This window comes from Penicillium odoratum, assembly GCF_028828045.1.
Source record: "Penicillium odoratum strain IBT 22623 chromosome Unknown utg000001l_segment0_segment0, whole genome shotgun sequence".
Lineage (NCBI taxonomy): Eukaryota > Fungi > Ascomycota > Eurotiomycetes > Eurotiales > Aspergillaceae > Penicillium > Penicillium odoratum.
In genome coordinates, this window is record NW_026643143.1 from 4,067,867 (window position 1) to 4,092,806 (window position 24,940).

At 48.7% G+C, this 24,940-nt stretch overlaps 8 protein-coding genes across 8 annotated transcripts; 2 read left to right on the plus strand and 6 right to left on the minus strand.

The window, feature by feature from the left end:
- Nucleotides 1-173: 173 nt before the first annotated feature.
- On the minus strand, nt 174-3,176 carry N7520_001562 (AP-2 complex subunit alpha; the record flags this gene model as incomplete). The annotated part of the gene is made up of 4 exons (XM_057135497.1): nt 174-293; nt 363-2,290; nt 2,343-2,677; nt 2,725-3,176. The coding sequence occupies 4 exons, from the start codon at nt 3,174-3,176 to the stop codon at nt 174-176; spliced, it is 2,835 nt and encodes a 944-aa protein (XP_057001433.1).
- Nucleotides 3,177-4,022: 846 nt separating this feature from the next.
- On the minus strand, nt 4,023-4,464 carry N7520_001563 (putative copper resistance protein Crd2; the record flags this gene model as incomplete). Its single annotated transcript, XM_057135498.1, has 3 exons — nt 4,023-4,093; nt 4,156-4,251; nt 4,305-4,464. 3 exons carry the CDS (start codon nt 4,462-4,464, stop codon nt 4,023-4,025), a joined length of 327 nt encoding a protein of 108 aa, XP_057001434.1.
- A 1,809-nt stretch (nt 4,465-6,273) lies between these two features.
- N7520_001564 (homeobox domain-containing protein) lies at nt 6,274-8,154 on the minus strand (the record flags this gene model as incomplete). The annotated part of the gene is made up of 4 exons (XM_057135499.1): nt 6,274-6,629; nt 6,709-7,349; nt 7,410-7,547; nt 7,598-8,154. 4 exons carry the CDS (start codon nt 8,152-8,154, stop codon nt 6,274-6,276), a joined length of 1,692 nt encoding a protein of 563 aa, XP_057001435.1.
- Nucleotides 8,155-12,923: 4,769 nt separating this feature from the next.
- N7520_001565 (THO complex subunit THO1/HPR1) lies at nt 12,924-15,118 on the minus strand (the record flags this gene model as incomplete). The annotated part of the gene is made up of 4 exons (XM_057135500.1): nt 12,924-14,498; nt 14,556-14,674; nt 14,729-14,807; nt 14,882-15,118. 4 exons carry the CDS (start codon nt 15,116-15,118, stop codon nt 12,924-12,926), a joined length of 2,010 nt encoding a protein of 669 aa, XP_057001436.1.
- A 238-nt stretch (nt 15,119-15,356) lies between these two features.
- Nucleotides 15,357-19,753, plus strand: N7520_001566 (RNA helicase aquarius; the record flags this gene model as incomplete). Its single annotated transcript, XM_057135501.1, has 4 exons — nt 15,357-15,565; nt 15,622-15,722; nt 15,783-19,259; nt 19,326-19,753. 4 exons carry the CDS (start codon nt 15,357-15,359, stop codon nt 19,751-19,753), a joined length of 4,215 nt encoding a protein of 1,404 aa, XP_057001437.1.
- Nucleotides 19,754-19,940: 187 nt separating this feature from the next.
- On the minus strand, nt 19,941-20,995 carry N7520_001567 (PaaI family thioesterase; the record flags this gene model as incomplete). Its single annotated transcript, XM_057135502.1, has 10 exons — nt 19,941-20,004; nt 20,056-20,134; nt 20,193-20,202; nt 20,259-20,305; nt 20,377-20,448; nt 20,506-20,548; nt 20,670-20,735; nt 20,797-20,809; nt 20,872-20,912; nt 20,969-20,995. 10 exons carry the CDS (start codon nt 20,993-20,995, stop codon nt 19,941-19,943), a joined length of 462 nt encoding a protein of 153 aa, XP_057001438.1.
- A 181-nt stretch (nt 20,996-21,176) lies between these two features.
- On the plus strand, nt 21,177-22,728 carry N7520_001568 (TFIIH/NER complex subunit TFB2; the record flags this gene model as incomplete). The annotated part of the gene is made up of 3 exons (XM_057135503.1): nt 21,177-21,300; nt 21,353-21,440; nt 21,507-22,728. The coding sequence occupies 3 exons, from the start codon at nt 21,177-21,179 to the stop codon at nt 22,726-22,728; spliced, it is 1,434 nt and encodes a 477-aa protein (XP_057001439.1).
- A 198-nt stretch (nt 22,729-22,926) lies between these two features.
- N7520_001569 (Zn(II)2Cys6 transcription factor domain-containing protein) lies at nt 22,927-24,731 on the minus strand (the record flags this gene model as incomplete). Its single annotated transcript, XM_057135504.1, has 2 exons — nt 22,927-24,604; nt 24,658-24,731. 2 exons carry the CDS (start codon nt 24,729-24,731, stop codon nt 22,927-22,929), a joined length of 1,752 nt encoding a protein of 583 aa, XP_057001440.1.
- Nucleotides 24,732-24,940: the final 209 nt, after the last annotated feature.

The window sequence follows — 24,940 nt, forward strand, 5'->3', positions numbered from 1 at the left end:
AAATAGGGTGCAGGTGCAAATAGATGTGTGTGGAGGAACTGCTATATCATATCAATATTATTGCAGGCAAAGATTATACAAGAAAACGAGTCCAATCATAAAGGAACGCTCGCTGATGTTTGGCTCGAAAGCTGGAGATATACATGAATGTTCCTCGCCCTCCAATGCGTTATTCACTCGTCGTAGGACCCAGATCCAGAATCTTTAAACCCCTGGCCGAGCTTCTGCTCCATCTGCTTCACCAGTGCCTGTGGAACGCCTTCTTGTGTGGCACGAATTGTGGCTCGGTACATCTGCATCAAGGATTAGTTTTATACTAGGAATATGGGAAATTGGGAAACACAAGAGAGTTGGTCACTTACCGATTTCTCGTAGTTGGGCTCCAGACGCAGTAGACAGCCGATCTTGCCTCCTTCAAACTGGTACACTGCGCAGCCGACAATATTTTTGCTGTTCGGGTCCACGCCGTCCAGGATCTTCCATGCAAATCCTTCTACAGTTCGTCGGGTGTAAGCCTCGTTAATTATCTTGTGCTTTCCGCTCAGACCAAAGGTCTTCTGAGCCTCTAGGGGCCCATCACCGATCTGTCTCCAGCGCTGGAAGAAGTCTTCCGCGGATAGAGATGATGGTTCCATGTACCGATGCATCAGAACGGGCAGTTGGAGAGTGTAGGCCTGGAGGGCACCGGCCAGGTAGGAGATACGGATGGTCGGGGCATCCGAGAAGGGACCGTGTGACACGCAGAAGATTGTCTGCTGGGTTTGCCCAGATGCCGCAACGCTAGACTCAGGCAGGTTTTTGCTATCAATTTTGAGGTTTGGAGAGGCGGGATTGTCAATAGTAGTAGTCAACGACCCAATGGGGTAAGAGGATTTGTTGGAGATGTAGAGCTTAACCACTCCCATATGGCCACGATATTCTGACCGTAGGCCAACCTGGATCTGGGCGTCCTGGAAGAGAACACCCTCGTGCGAGAAGTAAAGCTTGTTGTAGCCAATGTCCCACTCTGGTGTCAGGTGAGCTGCGCTGGCAAGGTTTGGAGCAGGTGCCACTGGGCCATTGTTGAAGTCCAATCCTGCCAGGTCGCCAGACGCACTTTTTGCACTGGTGGGAGTGCTACCGTTAGATCCAGTCTTGTGACCGTGAACAATTGTGGTGAATGAACGCTTGAGACCAGTAGTTTGCGCCATGAGAACTTCTTGCTTGTCTGCGTTCGCGGCTTTACCACCAACCACCCATGTCTTTCTCTCGCTAGTGCCAGCTGTCTTCTGATGTAGCCGTGACAAAAGAATGGAGGTACGCTCTGAGAAAGGTGGCATTTCATCGCAGACAGTTCGCAGCAAGTCGTCGGTCGGAAGTGTTGCCAATGATAGGTACTCAAACGCTCGCTGTTGCAATTCTGAATCAGGAGAATGGCTGTACAGGCGGAAAATCTGAAGGAGCTGTGGCTTAATCTCGGGGAAAAGATTGACAAACTTGACAAACGACGAGAGGATCATGGCTCTTGCGTTGTCGGATCCCGTGAACATCTTCGCCTGCAATGCCAAGAATTGCTCGATAGGACTGGATCCGGGATTCTCGGCGATTAGGTGGCCAAATTCGCCGAGGACGTAGCAGCCAATCTTTACCAAACTCTCGTGGCAGTCGGTTTTCATATATCCGAAGAGCGTGTGGGCCGCATATGCCTGCAATTCTTCGTTATTGGTCACGATTTGAATGACTCGCTGCCACACTTCGTCGTTGACGTGATCACCCGCAAGAGATAGAAGCTTCAAAGTCATATCAATATACCATTGAGCATCCGTTGCATATTTCTCGGTGAGAATAGCAACCTTCAAGACCATTTCCTCACGAATGGCATAATCAGCAGTCTGAAGGTAACGGAGAAGCTCATTTACAATGGGACCGGCGTTGGTGGTATCGCACATGCTGTACAACAGATCCAGTCCCTTGCGACGAACACTGATATCTCGGTCTCGAAGAGAGCCCAGGATAATGTTCTGGTGCTTCTTGATTGGATCCAGGGTTTCTGCCCGCGCAGCAAAGTGGGTTAACGCATCCAAGCCAAGATATCGGACGTTGGTTTCACGGGATTGAATGTATTTGCCCAGACGAGAAGAAATTTGCATCATCAAAGTGTGTTCAGAGTCGAGGTGGATGAGGAGGTTGATGGCTTCGAATAGGATTGCGTTTTGGGCATTGTTTTGCTGGACGTTCTTGGGGGTTTCCATCGCAGCCTGCATGATCTGCCGAAGGGACTCCCGGATAATTTCACGCACGTGGCTATCCTCTGCAGAAATGATAAGCATGTGAACAAAGAATATAAGAGAAGTTAGGAATACCTGATGGAGGATAGTATTGCATCAGACGCAGGAACTTGACTTGGATCCACGGACATGGGACACGGTAGTAGAGGTAGTCCGGTGCGATATCGTTGTCAACCACGATCCGCTTCAACCGCTGCGCAGCTTTCACATAACTTCCTTTGTATTCTTCTGGCATATCTTGGGCCAGCGCCATGACCAGCGAGGTGACAGACAAGGTGACACCCATATCCGGGTCATCCATAATCGAAATAATTCTTTCGGCCCATTCGTTCCGAACGATACCGGGATATTTGCGGTACAGCCGAAGTAGCGTTAGCGCGGCCTTCTTCTTGACAAAAGCTTTCGAAGTACTAAGAATGTCAGCATTGTAACCGTCAATGTAAGCAGGAACACTCACGGGGAAATCAAGAGACGGTGGACTTCATTGCCCAAAGCCTCTCCCAGCTCCCGGCCACCAACATTGGCCACTGCATGCAACGCCAAACAGATGTTCAGCTCACTATTATCCATCAAGTCTTTCCGAATACTATTGACAACCAGGTGGAGTAGTTCGTGCTCTTCATGCAGGAACAGGGTGACGGCGAGATACCCGATCTGCTTCTCGGAGTATTTATTCGAAGAAATGAGGTTGACGGCTTCGAGGTGACCAAAGTCGACATCGTAACCCTGGATGTAGACGTAGAGGAGCTTGCACACGTATTTCTTCTTCTGATATCCGTTAAGGTTGCCAGACTTGAACTTCTGTCGAATGTTGGCCAGCTCTTTGTTCACGCGCTTCTCCTCCAGTTCTCGCGCCCGCGCATTGCGCAAGTCCGCGATGAACTGCACCAGTCCTTTCATTGACGACATGGTTTAGGTATTTTGTTTTGATATTTCTTGCCGGTCTTCGTAGGCACAGGCTTAGAACGCCCCCTTGGATGTCGTAGACACTAAACGTCGGGGAATGGGGAGTGGGGTGGAGTCGGTATATACGGCTCGCATGCCACGCGCGGATATGACCTCAGGGGTTTGCGATCGAACAGACAACGTCACACAACCATGTCCTGTTGTATTGTCGCGGTGGTGGCGCATTGGCCGAAGTCAAGTCGATGTGGATTTATGGATAGGAGCTTGGACTGCGAGGAAACAGGGGGTTGCCCGGTCGTAGTGGATCCCTAGAGTTAGCGGTGGAAAGGTTAGGACAGAATAACAAGGCAATAATAGAGATTATGGATTGTGCGTATTGACTAACCAAGCGTCAAGAAGAATGGGGAGAAAAAGGAGCCAGTCGATGTGAGATCCTCATCACACACCTCCGTCCCTTGGGCCACTTTCCGCCGTCGATCACTTCTTCCGCTGTGGCGTAGGAACAACGTTGATGCGACTGTGGCGGTGCGATTCAGGGACCAACTAACTACTGCAGCCTGCAAGTCGATCTTAATCTATTTCGGTTTGGTCCGATCTTAAGAAAGATTTACACTAGTTTTAACTTGAACGTCGCGCAGATATTTGAATTTTCTTCATTATTCATAACTATGGAAAAAAAAGGTCCACAACCCAAGTGGATCTGACTAATGAATTAAGGAACCCGAGTATACTTCATCTGAAGCTCTGAACGCCAGCCTGCCTACTCCCGAAACCCATAGCAATGCAATTCATGCTGATGATTGAAAAACAATAACAGGCCATTAGAGACCCAAAAACAGTTTCATCTGTTTAAGCGCGGGTGGTGAAGTCGACCTCCAAAGCGGAGTCAACGCCCTCGGCCTTCTCGCAGGTGCAAGAAGCTATAAAGTCATGTTAGACCGGTTCATTGAGTGATTGTGAATGCTTGAATTGGTAAACTTACTAGAGGGACGGCTGCCACAGGCACAGGTCTCGCCAGAGACGGCCTTGTTCTCGGTCACGGAGCGCTCACAGGTGCACTGACCAACGGGGCGGGCGCCTAAAAGGGTTAGTCATTTGATACTCCACATTCTACTTTGAAGGCAAACATACGGCATGAGCAGCGAGGTCCAGAGATGGCGTTCTCAGTGGAAGCCTTGTTGCAAGAGCAGTGGAGGGCGCTCTCCTTTCCACAGGAGCACTTGGCCTGGGCAGCGCAGACACACTCTCCGGCGCCGGAGGTCTTGCAGCAGGTGACAGTGGGGTGGACCATTTTGAATGTATTGGTAATTATCTCGAAGAGATGAATTGAATTGAAATTGTAGAGTTGTTGAAGGAAGTTGATTGAGGATTAAAGCAGAGTCAGGATGAATGAAGAAAGAAACAATTGCAAGTGCGACCATGAATATTTATACTTGATTCCATGCGTCACAGTCCAAGAGTCAATCTGACCTTGATTATCATTGCCTTCTCTCTTATTGGTCAATATGTATGGTCACGTGACATGTTGACCAGCTGATAGGCGATCGCTGATTGGCTCAACCTCAAGATGCTGCAAATCGACGCCTCTTGAATGGTCAGATTGGTCACGGTCATACTTGGATGACTTTTACAAGACTTTTGATTTGACCATTTTAGTGGGTTCAACTGTATCTTGATCGCCCTGGCATGACATGGTCTGGTATGAAGAATTTGGAAGGTTCAGGAACGACCTGGGCTAGGGCTTTGAAGACTTGGACCCCTCTTTTGAATGTGCGATATCTCAAGCTAGTTCTTTGAGGTCTAGGTATATGATATGTGTGAAATACAATTGAACCTGAAATATTTCACCTATTTAGGTATGGATGTACTCCATGCCAGATTAGACTATTTGCAGTGGGTCCGGGGTACCTAAAAATATACGTTTTTGTTCATGCCTTCCGAGGTTCACCAGTTAAATATTACTGGTTCCATGATTCTAGGTCTACCAACGTTTAAATGACTACAATGTACATGGTTGGAATTGAGGTTGTCGGTACTGTAGTTGTTGGCCACCTAAATTGAGTTCTTGGAATACATATATATAAGGCTTTCACATGGTTTGTCTCCAGTTTATATCAATCCTCTAGTCTATTAAGTATTTAGGTATACCGCTAGCATTTCATTCTTTCTTTCAATTCGCTACTTATCATTTTGGAGAGCCCTTTTATATAACCCAGCTATCTAATTGATACAGTAGGAAAGAAGGTAAAATACTGAGTGGGATAGTCGAGACAGGGTAGGAGACTAGTAGGTAGTAGGTATAATAGTTGGAACCTTGACACATTGATTCAAATGTTGACTGAGTATATTTCATGTCTATTTTACCGGTGCCATGTGAATAGATTTTGAACATTTTGATTCTTCAACACCGGATTGACGTGATCAATATATGCGTGTGCATGTATGAGGTGTCCAGAAATTACTTTCTCAAGGTTGAGTGCCCCTTCTGTTGACCGTTTCAATAACCCTTGAAAAAATCGAAAGCTTAGAATCCATGCACATGTGGATCAACTCAGGTGCTTTCAAGGATGGAAAAAGAATGATAAATGCTCTGCTATACAGGTGGGAATAGTGGATAGAGACCGAGTCCAAGATCGGAAAATTCAATCAAAAGAGATTTGAAATGGATTTATTTTAACTTCCACTCCTCCCAGATCTAATCAGCGCTTGTGCAACAGAAAAGCTATGGACAAGGGTACCGTGATGGAACCTCAGAAAACGTTCTCCAAATAAAGAAGTCCACCCCCAAAACAAATTTAGGCTCGAAAATGGTAGCATGTACAGGTGAATATGGAAAAAAGGGCGAAGGCAGAAAGATGAAACGAAACCAAATGCCCGACAATGAAAAGATGGAAAGATGAAGAGTGAATAAAAGAAAAGGTAAGAAAATTGGAAAAGGAAAAGGCTATACAAGGATTAAGATTAAAACACGCTGATAAGGTCAAATGCTCGAGGCTCCAAAGAGGCCCCAAAAGGGAAAGGGGGTACCAGCCCAAAGTCTGGCGTCAAGCGCCCAGTAGGAAAGAAACTCATTTTTAGTGGTCCTGCCTCTCGTATGACTTTATTGCTGGATATAATTTGCGTAATTGAAGGAGGGATTTCCGAATTTGCTTCGCAGGGATTCGAGGGTTTGTGGGCTCTGTTGCATCGAATCTTGGGCAGAGACGCCCTGATTTGACGGGGCATATGTTGTTGGAAGGCTTAGAGTTGAGTTGTTGGCCTGTGTATAAGGAATGGCTCCCGCAGAGGGATTGGCATATGGATAAGATCGGTATTCTTGAGCGCCGGAGACGGGGAGGGATTGGAGATTTGCCATGGGTCTACCGTGTGTTGATATTTGTGAACCCATTCCAATTCCGCTGTAGTCTTTTGGTGTGGACATTTCTAACTGAGATTGGTAGTTTTGTGGCTGAGTGCCTGTTTTGGGACATGCGAGTTAGGGCTTGGTCTTGAGAGGTTTTTCTCCATCTAAGTTCTTAGTTGGGGGTGAACCAACCTAGATTTCCCATGTCGTATGGCAGTTGTGCTCCTTGGGAGTCTGTTGGGGAGACTGATCCTTCGAAGGGCTGGTGCTGATCGTAGGCTGTCACCATACCAGTCGAACGGGGGATGTAGTCCATTGTTTGCCTTCCATAGGGCATATTTGGTGGATTTGAAGGAGCTCCGAATCGATTCTGGAGAGGGTAGCCTGCGTGGAAAGTAGATTGCTGAGAGGAGGCATCTGACAAACTATTAGATCTGGTGATAGAATAGTCGCTGCGAATCGTCCTGTGCAGATCATGCATGGATGCCGAAGCGGCAGGTCGACTGAACATCATATTGGATTGTGACAGGCCGTCATTTCGTCCCTGTCCAGCAGAAGACATGTAAGTCCCGGAGGTCGACGCGGAACTAAGGGGTGAGACGAGGTAGTCCTCCTCGTGACGCGGAAAGCAGTCGGTTCGCAGCGCTCTCAAAGATGCAAAGTCTGGATTGGGGGCCCCATAGTCATGAGGGGATGCAATGGGAGTTGGTCCGGTCGATTTACTTTCAAAGGGTGTCCGAAGAACTTTGGTGGTGTCGAAGTCATCCGGAAGGGCTCTTGACTTGAGCACTCGCTCACGATCATTTGTTGTGAGACGCTTGAGCTTTGCTCTCCTACAGGGTGCGTTGTTGTTAGATCCAAGAACGGGGTTGAAAAGAGGAGTCATTATGTACCTGTTTTGAAACCACACTTGAACCTGTCGGGGCGTCAAGCCAGGGATCTCCCTGGACAAACGCTCCCGGTGAGCAGCATCTGGATGGGCTTGACGAGTAAACTCGCTCATCAAGAAGCGAGTCTGATTGTGAGTCAACCTGCAGTCTGTTAGCACTTGTCTTCGTTTCGGTCCTTCATTGAGCCCTACCGGAATCGCTTCATCTTCTTCTTCTCCAACGCAGATACCTTGCCATCATCGTCGCTTCCCACTGCATCGCCTCTCTCATCGGAGGGACTGATGGTGGACTCTCTGTCAGGATCTTCCTTGTCAAAGTCCATCTGCTCGTTCATCGCATCCCCATGTGGATCAGACATCTGCTGCGACATTGAAAGGGCTGCTCGGTCACCCGGGATCTCTAGCTTGACCCGAGACAATAAAGTCTCTCTGCTCGCTCCAGACCGAAGGGCTTCCGTACCGTGCGATAGGATTTCTCCCTCAAGATACGGTGCCGATCCAGCTGAACCTCCAGGCACAGAGGTCGTCAAGGCATTTCCAGCCTTCAGAACAGGTTGCATGGTAGTAGCAGATAGTCCGCCCGAGGCACGCTGGTCTCGATCCTTTTGCAGGGTTCGCAACGGCGAGACAGCCCGTGGAGAAGAAAAACGGTCTCCGTGAAAAGATGGAAAATGAGAACTGACTGCAGATAGAGAGGGGACTGGCGAGGATAAAGAAGGCACCCAGAGACAAGGGCCGCCGATTGACATGGTAAGAGACTGTGACTTGGGGCTCTTTCTTCCGACTAGAGTAGTCTCACGTCGTCAAGTTCACGATCCACGAAATCGAGTCAAGTCAGCCTCAGAAGCGCCGAACTAACACCCACAACGGCGAAACAAGAAGGAAGGGTGAAAAGGGCAAACCGGGACGAAAGTAGCAGGGTGTCCTGCCCCGAGATGAGACGAAGGTGGGTCTTTGATCGAAGTACCGGGGCGCTTGCCAATAAGGTCAGGGTCCCTTTAATTTGGATCTCAAACGGAGTAAAGGGTGAAGCCAAATCAAAGTGTTATATCCAGTGGAGAAGAAGAAATCAAGAAGGGAGGTAGATCCCTGGGCGCTTGCTGTGGATTGACGGGTACCCAAGCGTTTCTTCTTTAGATCTCGGATCAGTTGAAGTTGATGATCTTAACGGCTTTGAACCCAAATAAGGACCACAAATATTCTGGTACCTGAACAAAAGCCGAGGGATTATATGGCTATTTGACCAAGGATCAAGCGGAGATCTAAACAATGACGAAGCAGGGGAAAAGGGAAAACCAGAAAAGAAAAAATACAAAGACGAAAAGGTCTGTAATGGTACGAAGCGGGAAAGGCAGTGGAAATATCTCCAAAGATATTAAAATATATGCAAATGTACTGGGGTCCACCAAGAAAGATCCTGTACGGAGAGTACTTGGTGACACAGAATACCTATCAGACCAGAATCCACTCGACTATACAAGGAAATGATAGACGTTAGAATTGATGATCTTGACAACGGTCCAACGGCCAATAGAGAAAGTCAAAAGCAAGGAAGGAGAGTCTTCTCAAGTCCAAATGATCTAAACTTTGTTCCAGACTTAAAAGAAATAAGTGGGCCGGCAAAGAGGGGTGTAGAAGGCGAATTTAAGTAATTAAAAACGACAAAAAACGGAACTACTTGTAAACTAGACAGTATACACATCTATTAATATTAAATGATCAGCACAGAGGCAAACAGTTGGTGGGATTAGTGGATAAGAAATAGAAATTTTACCAGATCTTCAAGATCTTTTGCTGCCCACATCTGGTATATGGTGCAACGCCAGTCCCCCAGGTTGAAACGCACGGAACTGATACAAATCTGGCCCAGTGAAAAAGTACGGGGTAACAGAACAAAATGTGAATAATAAAAAAAAACAAAATAAATACTTCAATAGTATTTAAGTGCCGTGGCTAGAGCACAGGGCTCTCACAGTCCCGAGTAATATCCACGGCCAGGTCTACCATAAGTGTGGCGAATAGCGGTTCAACCCGAGCTGAGAAAAAAAGAAAAAAGAAAGAAAAAAGGGAAGAATTGGCATGCGGGAACAGAGACTAACGGAGTAGAGTCTCCTCCCAAAGAAAAGTCAAAGACCCAGACAAGCTCCTAGTTAGATAACCCAAGGAAACGGTCCAACTCACTAAGTGGGACATTCAAAGTCCCGCCTCGTGGCTACCCGCCACATTTTACTCAGAACACGGTTATGATATATGATATCTGAATGAGATGAGATGAGATGAGATGCTGACTTTCTCCCGTGCCGATTGCCTACACATCCACATCCACTCACCCGCGGCGTTCACAGCCTTGGCCGAGATGACCATTAGAATAAATTTCCGAAGATCTAGTGGGCGATCCCATTTGTGGCAAGGGCGAAAAGTAGTCTTAGCCCCTCCAATATCGATTTGCTGCATGGACCATCGGCCAACCGGTACCAGACCCTGGTCTCACCGGTACGTACAGTATTGAGGCTGGTCACCATGTGGGCATCCTGCCGGGTTGGCTGGCGCGCTGGCTCCATAGGTCGGTCTAACGCCCACGCGGACCCACGGGGATATCGATCAAGGAAAAGCTGTCAGCCACTCAGCAGGCTGCCCGCCACAGTCCACTCCCAATGGGTGTGATGGGAGAAGGTGCATGGGTGGCTGACCCAGTGGAGATGGGTATGTGGTCTGAGGGAGGAAAAATACCTAATTAGTACGATTAATTTATTATGGATTATTCCAAGGAAAGGATCTGGAAAATGTGACAGCTATTTGTTACTGCCTGGAGCCCCACGATCCATGGTCAATAGTTGTCTCGACCATATAAAAACACTGAACCCTGAAACCCGTCGACGGAGTTGTCGGCTAATCCGGATCACCTAACCGCGTATGTACGAAGTATTACGTTAGAGCCTCCCGTACTCCGTAGGCATCAAAGAACTGTTCAACCCCTGAATTTAGTAAATGTTGATACGAAATAGAAATAAATGTAAACGGACAAATACTAGCCGAATTCCGACGCTACGGAGTCCGGGCTCAACCCACTATTAGGGTTTCCTGTGGCTCAGTAGCTGTCGCAAGGTGCAACCCCACCTAGGGAAAGCTCCTTGAAATCTCCACATCCAGACCATGAAACAATTCCAGTCACAGTTGGGAAATGAAGTACTCCTTCATGTGACGAGTCAGAAGTGGACCTAAACTGAAGATACAATTCAATGTTCCAAGGTTTTGAATGAATTCACTGTCAAGCATTGTGAGTACGTACTCTGAATCTAACCGCCTATCGCTTCCGGACCGGGAATCCCAAATGAGGTCATCCCATGCGGGTGTGGCACTGAAGAAGAAGCATGACCGATAAAAAGAGCAAAATAGAATTTTCCTTTTCTTTCTGGACGTTGGACTAGTACTAGTTACATCTACAGTGCATACCCGGGATCAATAGTGAGTGGGGACCCGAATTGGCCCCATTCGTGTACAATCCGAATCGAAGCGGAGACATGGGGACTTACTCGACTTTGGTTTCGGAGGAGAAATCTCGGGCCCGTTTACTACTGATCCCGAATCACAGTGCGTAGCGAGCATTTCCTACGGCCGAAACCTCTTGCCGATCACTGCCCTCGAGGCGACTTCCTCCTTATGACGCGGTTGACCCGATTCAGTGTGGGGGACAGTTCTAGAATTATTGTCTTCTGCCAATATCCGTATTCGTACATGGGTCAAGTGTATGGTGGGGTGACCCTGAGAAAGGTAATATTTAAGCGATGTATAGGAGGCTTTTTTAGTATCTGGACCAGATATCGCGTATACAGTCTCTACGGAAACGGTGCGGGGATCCGATCGTTCTGATCGCGTGGGAAATAAATGTGTATGACAACTTTAATCTCGCAAGGAGGACGCCAAGACTTTCAGTTTCGTTTAGCGCCTGTAGATGCACGTCGTCATGGAGGGTCGAGGGTGACGCAAGCCGACCGCTTACGCCCCTGATATACATGTTCGCGGAAGAATCGGGTACAAGAGAGTAGGAACGTCCGAAAGACCATGATTTTTCAAGCAATTACTCCAATGGAAAGGAGATCATTCTATGTCTGGGTCAATCCGATAACGAAGTCTGGTTGACGGATGCTTTTTCCAACGGATGAAACTTCTGAACTGGGAAGATATCGCGAGGTCGATAAAACAATAAAAAACATAAAGAAGCCATATCTACTCCGAACTTAAACGGCTTAGGATCCATTTGGATCGGGCTTAGTTCCAAGACATTACCTTTCCAGATCGGAGATAAAAGAGAAGAAAAAAACCGATGTCTCTTTGCACTTGTCTCGAAGCTCCACTTGTGGAGCTTGCAACAGTCCGACTCAAGGTGGGCCAACACAGTTCTTAGACTCACGGATGTTGTTACGATCAGTGCGTCTTCGAGAATAATCTGTTCATGCGAACTCAAGGGCGAAGCCCAATCCACTATGGAGAACTTCGAGACCTCCTTAACGGAAACCCCGAGAATTGCCTCGTCGAGTACTCCGTACTCCGGACACAGCCAAAATTTTTGTTTCCACTTTTCTATTTGCCGCTAATCATGTAAAGGCGTAAAGGCGTAAGGGCCGAAAGGCCGATGTCTCTAAGTACGAGAACTTCGTACTTTAGTTCAATTGTCCGGTGTAAGGTGAAACATGGCTGCAACGGGTCGGCGCCCTAGTCTTCCCACTCCAATTAGATCAGGGGTAAATCTCAACTACTGCATGTGAATGTGTAGGATACATGGTCAAAAGGAGGAAAAAAGGTACAGGAATTATATAATGATACGTGTTATGGTTCTAAATCCATGCAGGAACCTGGACCTCAATAGAGTTGCCGATCAACTAGAAAACTCTTGAACCCCACGGTAGCTTGTATACCTCCCCCTCAACCGTTTCTGGTGAATGGACGCACTCCTTTTTATTTTTAATTTTCTTTATTTTTTTTATTATTTTTTTCATTAAATGTCTTGGGGATTTAATTGTTATGGGTCGCGTTAAAGGCCGGTCTCCCTAGACATCATCCATGCTACTGTAAAGGTAGGTAACATGATGCTTGTGATCGACATCGCTTTTTCTTAGCTTTTCTGCAGCGGGCCTCGCACTTCCCCGACAGGTGAGAGTGGATAACGAAGCAGCCCACTGCGTCTCAAAGGATGGCTATTGGACGATCGAGAAGCCACTAGTAGCCGAAGGAAAAGGTCATGGGACACAGTCAAGCGGCAAGTGAAGCGGACGGCGTGTTATCGGCATGGAAGGCACATGGAATGTGTCGCGATTTCAACTCGGAGACTGATATTGTTCTGCTGCAATGATGCAGCAGATCCCGCAAGCGACCAGAACCATGGGATGTGGCTAACCCAAGAGGCCATGGCTGCCAAGCCATACCTATTGCGGGCAATGCTCCGCAGAAACGAAGAAAGGGGCCAAAGCCATAGTTAAAGATCCTGCCAACACTTTCATGTGGGAAACTCGCCACGATATCAGGTAGTCGATTCTTCCATGGGCTTGTCACCGGAGGCCGCGCTAGAGGCGTCGGGGCCTTCGATGGCTGCATTATCTTTACTAGTGGCATTCGATTCTTGCTGGTCGTCGGTGGTGCTCATGGTCTCAACAGGGGGCTGCGCCTGCGCGCCCTCTTTGATATCCTCGTCCTTGATTTCTTCATGGCCATCACCTTCGGCTCCTTCCGCCGCCTGGGGAGTGTCTGCTGGTGCGGCGGGGGTCTCAAACAGAGCGTTGAGGTTGTTACCATCGTCGATTTTGTCAAATGCAGACAGTTTCGTCTTTGCTGCCAGTCGGAGAATGCGCCAGGTCTTGCTGGCCTTGGCTTGGATAGCAGCATTCTTGTCGTCTTGGTTTTGAGCCATGTCAATGTCCATCTCATCATCCATGATAGCCATCATGAACGAATCGGGAGCGGGGACGGTAAACCGATCCGATTCCTTGAGGCGTTCAATGTTGGCCAATGCCTCGGTATCCGAGAGGAACTTGAAATCTAGAGATCCCATGGGTGATGGACGGAGGCGCTTGTTGAAATATGTCTTTCGGGCCTCATCTCGCGCCTTCATGTAGTCAGGCACTGAGATGGCTGGTCGCTCAATAGGCGGACAGCCTTCGGCCTTCCATCGCACCCAGTTCTTGTCCCTAGATAAAACGGTGTCTACCATACGGTAGTAGAACTTTCCACCCGAGCCTTGTTGCAAGTAACCTTCAATGCTCTTTCGCATATTGGCCACCCATTTTGTGTCTTCTTCGTTCAACACGAATCCATATAGCACTGATTTGTTTGTCGTGTCTGCCAAGCGTCCTTTCGACGTGGAAGTGAGTGATAACATGAAGTCAAGGAGAATGAGAGCTTGAACAAGAACGTGTCTGCGGAAGGCGGTGTCACCAACTTCGAGATCAAACAGATCTCGACTAGTCAGGTATTTGGGATTGAAGCTGGTGCCGACCTCGGCCTCATCGCCACGTTTTCGCTTGTGGGATTTTGAGGCCTCTTCTGAAGATCGTGCGGGGCCTTGATTTTCAAGGTCGGTGTTGATGTTCTGGAATGCATGCAGAGTAGCTTCAAGGCCAGTCTTGAAAGATGCAAAACGCTCCGCATCAAACATCTTGCTCGGAGCCGAGAAATAGGACTGTAGACTCCAGAAAATTGGATAGAGAGTATCGAGATCCACTTTTTCCTTTGCCTTCTCCTTTCGACCCTTAGAGACAACGACCTTGGGCACCCGATCTGTGTCCGGTGTGACTCCACCATCCTTGTTGCCTTGATCCGGCTGTCCCTCAGTTGTCACAGAGCCATCGTTCCCTTCAGTCATGGTGGTATCTTCTTCGTCATTCTCAGCAGTCGATTTTGTAATCTCGTCAAAGGTGGTGACATTCTCTGTATGGAATTCGCCGCGAAGGTTGACCGAACTTTTATCCCCGAGTGGGAAACTTTGGAAAAGGAAGATGAACACCCGTCCACAGAAGACTGTGTCTTCTGCTCGGGACAGTCGACGAAGAAGTTCATTGCATGATCGGAGAATAATTAAGCTCTTCTGCTTGAAGTGTTTCTTTGGTAGGTGTTAGCATGTGTACCTTGAGAAAGTAGCCATTGGAAGTCTCCGTACCTTGATATTTCGCTCGCGACGCGACTCTAGATAATCAAATACTTTGCGACAACCATCAATCGTTTGACTATCCAGAAGTTCCTCGATGAGCCAGAAAATTAGGCCGGGTTCGCACTGTTCTAGTGGGTGTCAGCTAAGACCTCCAGGTTCAGGTATTGCGTCAGGTGACTGACCGTTGTCGGAGAAAATAGACACAAGGTCAAGAAGATTCCAAATATGGATGAAAGAGGGGTCATTGATAGAGGTTGAAGCCTAAGTAGAAACCACGGAGTCATTAGTAACTTCAATGTTAAGCTTATGGGGAAGAAAACGGATATGCGCCGTACCAGGATGTGATAGAACTTCTCGCGAAAAGCAATCTCCACCGCAGCATACTGAGTCTGTTGATTCAATAGCTTGACACCATTATGCTCAGAGGAAATTTGCCAGATAGGTTCGCCTAGAAGCGCCTCGGTCAACGGGGGTTCGATCTGTTTGTCAGTCTTGATTTGCGCCGCGCGGTCCAAAAGACCATCCACCAGCTCTCTGTAAACCTGCACCGCTTCAACTTCCATCGAGGCCATCTTTTACCAAGACAGAGAGAAAAGGGAGGTGAGAGGATTGTAGTGAGTGTGGTGAGAGTAAAAGAAACAGGGCCAGTGACGGAAGTGAAGGGGGTTGTGGTTGCGGCTCGGCGGAGAGAAAAGCCAAGACTTTGCGAAAAAGCTCCCCCAGCTTCAAGTTGATGTTCCCGACGTCTGCTGCTCCACCTCACGTCCTCGATCAACCCCAGTCTAGCAACAGGGACAATCGAGTGCTGCGATGGCGCAGAGTCTCGAATCCAGACCGACAGTGGTGGACTTTCGCGAGGATAGCCCGTGGGTGAAACTAGCCAAGGCTCACTGGTTAGATGTGAAGGTCCGCAAGGCCAAACCCGACGTGATCAAACAGCAATTGTGGGATCCACTGGAGGCAGATGGCTTCAACAGTCGCTCTCTTCTGATATTGGAGAATCTGAATATCCTAGAGCAGTAGGTTGCTCGCAACGATTCTTGTTGTGCCCGCAGTGCTAACTGATTTACTCCAGGTTCCTTTGGCCCACCTACAGTGAAGATGCTTCCAATCACCATGTTCTCCTGATCGCGCTTCTTGTTAGCGTCAAATATCGGGAACATGTGCCCATCTGGGGTGAGTAAATACGATAAATGGCGAGTAATCAACGTGTGACGCGTGCTGACTGTGATGCAGACATTTTCTCCGACCGCGGCGATGATTTCTCAAGCCTCTTCCATCGGATCCTGTCCATGAGCATCGACCCATCCCTGCCGACCCATTCGCGCATGTCGATTATCTCATTCATTATCGCTGCCTTCCAGTCGCTCGAGAACGTCCTGATCCGAAAAGAATGCGCCCCGCTTGTTTCTATCTCTATCTGGCACAACTTGGCCAGCGAAGATGCCAGAGATCGCGTGATTGCGAAATCTCTCGCTTTGAAAAAGGCATGGAGGGCTGCAGGGAAGCGATATGATGCAGGTGACGAGGCTAGCCAGGCCAAGAGTCGGTTCGAACGGTCTTGGCTGTATACTATGCTGCTCGACTTCCTGCATAAATTGAACGGCCCAGAGAAGCAACAGACCGAGAATTTGCTGTACTGTGAGCGTTTTCTAGAGCTCCTTGTCGACCTTTTGAGCCAGCTTCCAACCCGGCGCTACACCAATACACTTCTCAAAGACCTTAATCTTCTACCCGTCATTCGCATGTCGCAATTGTACCGCGTCCCAGAGAATGCTCTTTTCCGCGACTTTTACAATCTTCTCAAGCACTTCATCAATTTCGCCATCGATGATTCCTCGGGTGATGCTTTGTCCCCCCAGGAGGTCTATGATTTGCACTGCAAGGAGCTGGCGCATTTACAGAGAACCGCTATGAAGTTCTTCAAGGAAAAACTCATGATACTCGCCCTTTCGAACTTGGGATCAATTGATAAGCGGGTTGAGCTTGAAGGGCAACTGTCCTCTTTGGATGAGCCAGAGCTCCAGAGCCTGTGCTCTCATTTGGGATTCCGGACAAACTACCCCAAATTATCCAACGTAACTCCAGATCGGCAGCTTTACTTGGAGATTCTACTCTCTGCATATGAGCGCAAACTGCCCTTCCAAGAAGTTGCAGCTCAGTTGAGCGTAATTCCCACCGAAGAGAGCCTCTATGACCCAGCATTGTTGAGGAACGAAACTTATGATGGATCCAGACCGCTGGCGATTCCCAAGCTGAACCTTCAATATCTGAGTACTGGAGACTTCCTTTGGCGGTCTTTCCTCCTGTATAGGTCGGAGGCTTTCTTCCAGATCCGCAAAGACATGGAAGCTGTTGTCAAGCGCATGCAACCTCGAGCAAACCGTAACGGAAGCTTGGATTTTGAGGGATTTTCCCGAATGGCAATCCCTATCTCCAAGCCTGCTATCATCGAAGTGGCACCCGCAAAGGTGGGCTCAAAAAATCCGGCGTTTGTTCGCGCGGAGATTGCAATTGAAGTGGGAAGGTTGGCCGATAACATCCGGAAGGAATGGGAATCCCTCCGCCCGGATGACGTTGTCTATCTGTTGGCTGTTCAGTCCCCAGCACCCACGCAATTAGGAATCCGAGACGAGAATGCCACGGAAGGACCACGCATGACTCACCTCCGCACAGCGGAGATTGTGCAAGTTCTTGATGAACAAGGCCGTCAGCTGCGACAGCCGGTTGGTGGTCAAGCCAATGGACATCAATCTCGCCCGCGGGTGCGCAGGCTTCTCGTTAACTTGGACGCGGCTTCATTTAAGACTGACAAGGACCTCCATTCCCAAGGAAAGCCGGATATCTATTCTTTGATCAATGTGGTTGCGCGACGAAAGGGCCGAGAGAACAACTTCAAGTCTATCTTGGAGACAATGCAAAAGCTGATCGTGTCGGATATGACACTCCCTCCGTGGCTTCAAGACATTTTCCTCGGATATGGTGATCCTGCAGGTGCCCAGTACACCCGGATGCCTAACCGTCTCAAATCTGTTGACTTCCGTGATACATTCTTGGACTGGTCCCATCTGGTAGAGAGCCACCCCGGTAAGATTATTGAACCATCTGGATCCGAGTCAGCTAGTTTCGGTCCTCCTTATGTTCTCGAGCCCGTCGAGAGCGAGCCGGTGGAAGCCTCTGCCCCCCTGAAGAAACGCCGGCGTGACCCTGCCGGACAGGTGGAGCAGGGACCTACTACCATGCGTGTTTCGACATATAAGTTGCCAAACCCTGGACCATACCCTATCGATGCGCCTAAACACAATACCGTCAGGTTCACACCCACTCAAGTGGAAGCGATTGCCTCCGGTACGCAGCCGGGCCTTACTGTCATCGTGGGACCTCCTGGTACCGGTAAGACCGATGTTGCGACCCAAATTATCAATAATCTCTATCATAATTTCCCCACCGAGCGAACACTCCTGGTTGCACACAGCAATCAAGCACTTAACCAGCTTTTCCAGAAGATCATTGCTCTAGACATTGACGAGCGTCATCTCTTGCGACTGGGTCACGGTGAAGAAGAATTAGATACCGATTCGAACTACAGCAAACACGGCAGAGTCGAATCTTTCCTTGACAACCGCACAAATTATCTGTCAGAGGTCATGCGGCTGGCGGCATCGATTAATGCGGAGGGCGCACACGGGAACTCTTGCGAGACCGCTGGCTACTTCAACATGGTCTATATTCAACCAGCATGGGCCAAGTTCTGGGATCGGGTCAACTCGGAAGAAATTTCTACAGAGGATGTTGTCGCCTCATTCCCATTCCACGTGTACTTCTCGAATGCACCTCAACCTTTGTTCGAAGCAGATGCTTCGAAAGAGACAATACTAGATGTTGCCTCGGGCTGCCAACGACACATTGAGCGGATTTTCACTGAGCTCGAAGATATTCGACCCTTTGAGATCTTGCGGCATCCTCGAGACAAAGCCAATTATCTTTTATTGAAAGAGGCTCGTGTGGTTGCAATGACATCTACACACGCAGCAATGCGCCGACAGGAGATTGCGGACTTGGGCTTCCACTATGACAATGTCGTTATGGAAGAAGCAGCACAGATTACCGAAGTGGAGAGCTTCATTCCTGCCGCTCTTCAAAACATGAAGAACGGGGAGCTGCCTTTGAAACGTGTTGTTCTCTGTGGAGACCACTTCCAGAATTCCCCAATCATTCAGAATATGGCTTTCCGTCAGTACGCGCACTTTGAGCAGAGTCTTTTCCTCCGCCTGGCCCGCCTAGGTGTTCCCGTTATTACCTTGGACAAGCAAGGTAGATGCCGACCGAGTATTGCCGAACTCTTCCGTTGGCGCTACCAGAAGCTGGGAGATCTCCCATCCGTCGAAACTCTGCAGGAGTACAAGCAGGCAAATGCTGGCTTCCAGTTCGATTATCAGTTCATCAATGTTCCTGACTACCAGGGCAATGGGGAACGCGAACCGACTCCCTACTTTATTCAGAATCTTGGCGAGGCGGAGTACGCGGTGGCTTTGTATCAGTACATGCGACTGCTAGGATACCCGGCCGCGAAGATCTCGATTTTGGCTACGTATGCTGGACAGACGGCTTTGATCCGTGATGTATTGAACCACCGTTGTGGTAAGAACCCGATGTTTGGTCTCCCCAAGATCGTGACAACCGTGGATCGGTACCAAGGAGAACAGAATGATTGTGAGTAGAATTTCCCAGGCATGGCTTATCTCATTATGTGTATATGTGCTAACCATTGTCTTCCAGACGTTATCCTATCCCTGACTCGTACCCGCACCGTCGGATACCTGCGTGATGTTCGTCGTCTGACCGTGGCCCTGTCACGTGCTCGCTTGGGTCTTTACATCCTTGGTCGCCGAGAGGTCTTCGAATCCTGCTACGAGCTCAAGCCTGCATTTGATCGTCTCTTGCAACGCCCGGACAAACTGATGCTTGCGCCGGGTGAGATGTTCCCAACAACTCGAGCGCTGGACGCTGACGTCGCGGGCACCCCTATGGAAGGAGTCGAGCATCTTGGCCAGTACGTGTTTGAGATGACACAGGCCAAGGTGAAAGCAATGGGTGATGGAGATCTGGTACTTGATGATGCCGCCCCTGATGGTGAGGATGGTCTTCTAGATGAAGATGAGGACATGATGGGTGTCGATGAAGACGAGTATGAAGATATTGTATGAACAGGTTACACAGCACTTGTGCTTGATAAAGAAGCGGATTGAGCCAGATACCGCGTAAATGATATTCGATCTTGATGCCTTATTCTATGTACTGCATTCCCATGACCATAGACTCGCAAGATAAACTGTAGAAGACAATATTCTGTACACCTTAAACGTTCTGGCAGATGGGCACGGAGTCTTAAGATTATTTGATCTTGTTGATCTCCTCCACAATGTTCTGGGGGTCCCTCCAGGCAAGAGTAACATATCTAAACTCATTAGCATGTAATCCAATCAGTCAGGCATTCAAATGAACTCACTTGGTGTGGCTGCCTCGGGCAACAACGACACCCTCTGGGTTAGTGAACTTGATATTGGTGAAGGCAAGAGTTTTTCCAACTATACACTGTTAGTTGGGGCCTTTGGTTTGTCAACAATTTATACATGCACTTGTCACAGGTAACCTCCTATAACCACGTCAGCATGGGTCATTCTAATTTCAAGGTAGTAGATTAACACTTACTGCCAGAATCTTGTCGCCGACTTTGCCACCGGAGTTCAAGTATGTGACTATTTTCCAATAGGTATTAGCGAGACGTACATCTAGGCCCATTCTAGCCGCTCGTGGTTAATGAACCTACCATTAAGGTCGGTTGACACGCCAGTTGCGAATAAACCACGAGATGCTACAGCCAAGGATCCACCAAGATCAACTAGAAAATTTCAGTAATTGGTTGCGGTTCCAGATGGATTTGGCAAGAGAGGCTTACCCATGCTTGCAATAGTACCTCCATGAAGGATGTTCAAGCGGTTCTGTTAAATTGTTTAGTAAAGGAGTATGAAACAGCCAGTGGATAGAATCGAGGTATATGAAAGCCCTCAATTCAGTATGGGATGTCCGAACTCGACCCATCTACGGTTCCCGTGCACTTACGGTATGTTGCTTTTGGACCTCAAGCTCGAAGTTGACAGTTCCAGGACGAGCGGCTGTAACACGAAGCTAGATATGGAAATGAGCTTTCATTCCACCGAATTGGGAGGCTAATTATGAATTTACATACACCATCCAAAAGGCTTCAAGCAGTATAACACAGCTTATCAGTGACTGATGTTTTGAAGTAGGCGGCTTCACTTACCGAGGCTCTAGACCCGAAGAAGCCCGAAAGGACTCCCAAACCTGAATGTATTAGAAAGGGGTTTAATGATATAACTCAGATGTTTTATATGACTCACCGAGCGCACAAATCTAAGAGTTGTCATGGTAATTGAAATTGATTTCAGGTGAGAAGTGAAGCAAAGACGCAGTTCGGCAGTTGTCGCGTTCATCTCGGGAACTGCACAAAGTGGCCGCTACGCCCGCCGAACTTTTGTCATGACTTCACCGCGCCTTTGATACAAATCGCTCTTGGTACAGAGGCGCCGGGTCTTTTAGGTCATCAACATGGCTGCACCTACGTCTCGACCTCTAGAGTACCTAGAAGGTCTGCCTGGTGCGACATTCCTCCAATTATACAAGCAACCATCTACTGCACTCGCTATTTTCCGGCGCATGTTGCCTGATCTGGGTATCTGGAGCTCTCTGCGTTTCGATACCGACCAAACTAACTGTGAAGATAGCAAAATGTTTTGTGATGGCCCTGCTATATCTGAAGGACCCGCTTCCTTCCGCTGATCTGGAGATCTGGGTCAAGACAGAAAGCAAGAAGTGAGCGCGCAACCCTTGAGGATTCCTGAGAACGGCGAGCTGACCATTGATTCTTACTGGACAAAGACAGCGAGATAACGCATTATCGATCTTGGGCCGGCTTCATATTTTGGCTAACGCTCGTACCGACGACAATACTCGGGCGTACATGGTCACCAACCCGTTCGCGTCATCGCTGCGCCAAGCTCTCACAGGCTCCGAGGACACACAGTCCTTTGGTGTCTTTTCCCAAATACCCGAACAAAGTAAAGTCTCAATTCATGATCTGGACGAATACGGTCGACGACAATGGGAAGGTGTCTTGGGTTACATGGTTGGAACAAGTGCTCTCACTGGAAACCGTGATACCGTGAACTTGAGCAAGGGTGTGAAAACATTGCTACAAGCAGGCAATCTCGTCGAAATCAGGGGCGGACGCGTGGATATCACGAAGGATGGCTTTGGTTTTGTGCTACAAGATGTCAACACGCAGGTCTGGCACATCATGATCCTCTATGTTGAGAGTGCTGAATCGCTCGGCATGGATCGAGTGGAGGTTCTCTCATTCCTATTCCTACTCAGCAGTCTGGAGCTGGGTCAATCTTACGAGAAGACGGGAATGACATCGACCCAACTTCGCACTTTGGCTGACCTGTCAGACTTCGGTATCGTCTACCAAGAAAGTCCTGAGGCGCCGCGGTTCTATCCCACACGACTTGCCACAACCTTGACTTCTGATTCGAGTGCACTGGGAACTGCAGGCAGTGGTTCACTGACTGGACCTGGCGACCAGCCAGGCGGCTCAGGATCGGGATTCATCATCATCGAAACCAACTATCGCCTCTACGCATACACGTCATCTCCCCTCCAGATCTCTCTTATCTCTCTCTTTACCAATTTGAAATACCGCTTCCCCAATTTGGTGACAGGCAAGATCAACCGCCAATCGGTGCGCCGGGCCATTGAGACAGGTATTACAGCCGAGCAGATTATCTCTTATCTGCATTCGCATGCCCATCCTCAGCTGCGTAAACATAATGCTGGCAATCCCACATCGAACTCGTCATTACAGGCCCCAGTGCTTCCCCCTACAGTGACCGATCAGATTCGTCTGTGGCAGCTTGAGCGTGATCGTCTCAGAGCCACAGCAGGCTTCCTGTTTAAGGACTTTACCAGCTTGGCTGAATATGAAGCTCCCTGCAATTATGCCGCAGAGATTGGTGTTTTGGTCTGGAAGTCTGACAAAAAGCGCATGTTTTTCGTATCACGGCACGAACAGGTAGCTGCCTTCCTCAGGCAACGGAGATAGGCGCCAAGGGATGGGGGGGTGAGGGGGGGAGATCGGATGGCAATGGTTTACGGTATCAAAAAGCATTCATCTTGCGGATAGCAGGCGTTGCAAATGTTGGGTCTGGAATGAGCATTTAACGAAATAACGATTGACTGGAACTTCATATCAAATGGTTCATTAGATCTGTACAATAGAAATTTAATAAAAGTTCCAAAGCTAGTCTTTGTAACCACCCTCCTTACTCAAAACAGATACGAATCCGGAAAAAGAGCCTTGACTTTTCGTCCAGCCAGGCTTTACTCTCTGCTTATATGTCGCCCACTGGCCACCCCCAAGCTGCTTTTTATAACTTATAAACGTGTCCCCCTTGACCATCTCCGGCAGAATCACCGCCAAGTCAGATATGCGCATCGATGCCTCAATTCCCGGTGGAGGAAAGTCCTTCACTGAGGGCACAGCCACGTACATAGGCTCATCCACACTGGCATCTCCAGCATAAGCCCCTCCTTCCTCGAGCTGCACCACCTCGTCCAAGATATGAGCTAGGAGAGGTCCATTCCACACACCCTCTCGATGCGGAGCAGCGCGCAAAATCCGAATAGCCTGGCGTCGGATCCGAGGAATGCGACATTTCAGCGCGGTATAATAAACGGGAGGGATGAACCCAGACTCGACAGTGAATCCGTGGCAGCCAACCTCTGATTCCGGAAGGCTGAATATATGCTTGAGTTCTTTGATCTCGATACTAGTGGTTGCCCAGTGATTCCATAGATCGACGAACCCTTGTAGGAGAGCGAGGAATCTTGGCGTGTGGGAGTCGAATATCATCTCGTCATTGGATAGACAGACTGAGGCCATTATAGTTGTCATTTCGTGGTATACACGTAGAAGGATCGTTCCGAACTTGGATTTGTGAGTTGCTTCTTCTTCGAGACGGATGAGTGAGGAGTTATATGCTTTGCACCAGAGAGATAGGTCGGTGATGATCTTTTGCTGTGTCTCAGCCAGCTCTGCATTGGGGGTTTCAGATTGCAATAGTGATAGTCGGATGTTATAGTAATGTCTTTTGAGGCAATGAACCCTGTTTAGGAGGTCATCGAGCGTCTGTCGCGCATCAAAGAGAGAAGGAAATGTGTATGGGATGGCATGAACTTGTGGATCTCGAGATACGACACACATATGGGAGGGAACATGGCCAAACATGGCAGCTTGGATAGCTAGACGCGAGTATGCATCGATCAGGGCATTATGAGCAAAGTCTTCTGCCGGATTTAGGACATCCGGTGACATAGAAGACCGAGGCTGTGGGGCTGAAATATTCGCAAGAAGCTGGATCCCGTAGCGTAAGTGTGCACTGCCCATCTGGTATTGTCCACGTAGGTACTCCAGAGTAACAAAGATCATGCATGTGATCAGGGCAACGCGCACTGCGTGTTTCTGAGTACCCCCAGTCGCGGAGCGTAAGTAGTGAATGGCTTTATTGTATTGCTGCAAGGTAAACCGCTCCGTATCAAAGCCATAGGTTGAAGGAATGGACCACGGCTCATTACTGTAATCGAATCTATGCGCTGCTGACAAGGCGACGACGGCATGACGCACGGCGGGTTCCTGTGCGCTGGCCTGTAAGACGAGGGTCTCCCAGAAGTCAGAGGCGAATAGACCGGCAAACTTCCTGTTGGTTTGCCCCACGAACCAGTCAAAATATGACTGCTCTTCACTGGTCATGCTGCCGGCTGGAACCGGCGTGCAGTATGTTGACAGGGCTCGGTTACTCTGTGGCTGGCCATACGGAGTCCCGCCCCCTCCCCAGATACCATAGCCATCACAGACTCGGCCAGTAGAGACACAGCGTCGACATGCCGGTCGACTTTCGTCACATTTCACGCGACGGGTCCTGTGGAATCATGTTAGGACCATATCTTGTCAAGTCTATGAATTTGTACGTACTTGCATGTTTTGCAGCCAGTTTTAACCTTCTTTCTATTTTGAACCTGTCGGGACTGATTACTTGGCTCCTGCATAACTCAATTCTTTTCAATGCATATAATGCATTCATGGAGGGGTACAAAGTCTTTGCAGCTGAAGGATAGAAAAGAAGTGGAGAAGGGAGTGATTGGACGACTCGCAAACTTTGATCTGTGATTGGTTAGAACCCTAATAAATGGGGCTACATGGATCTGCGAATCTCTTATTGGTTGGAATTCTTTTAAAGCCGATTGATTAAGTCCGA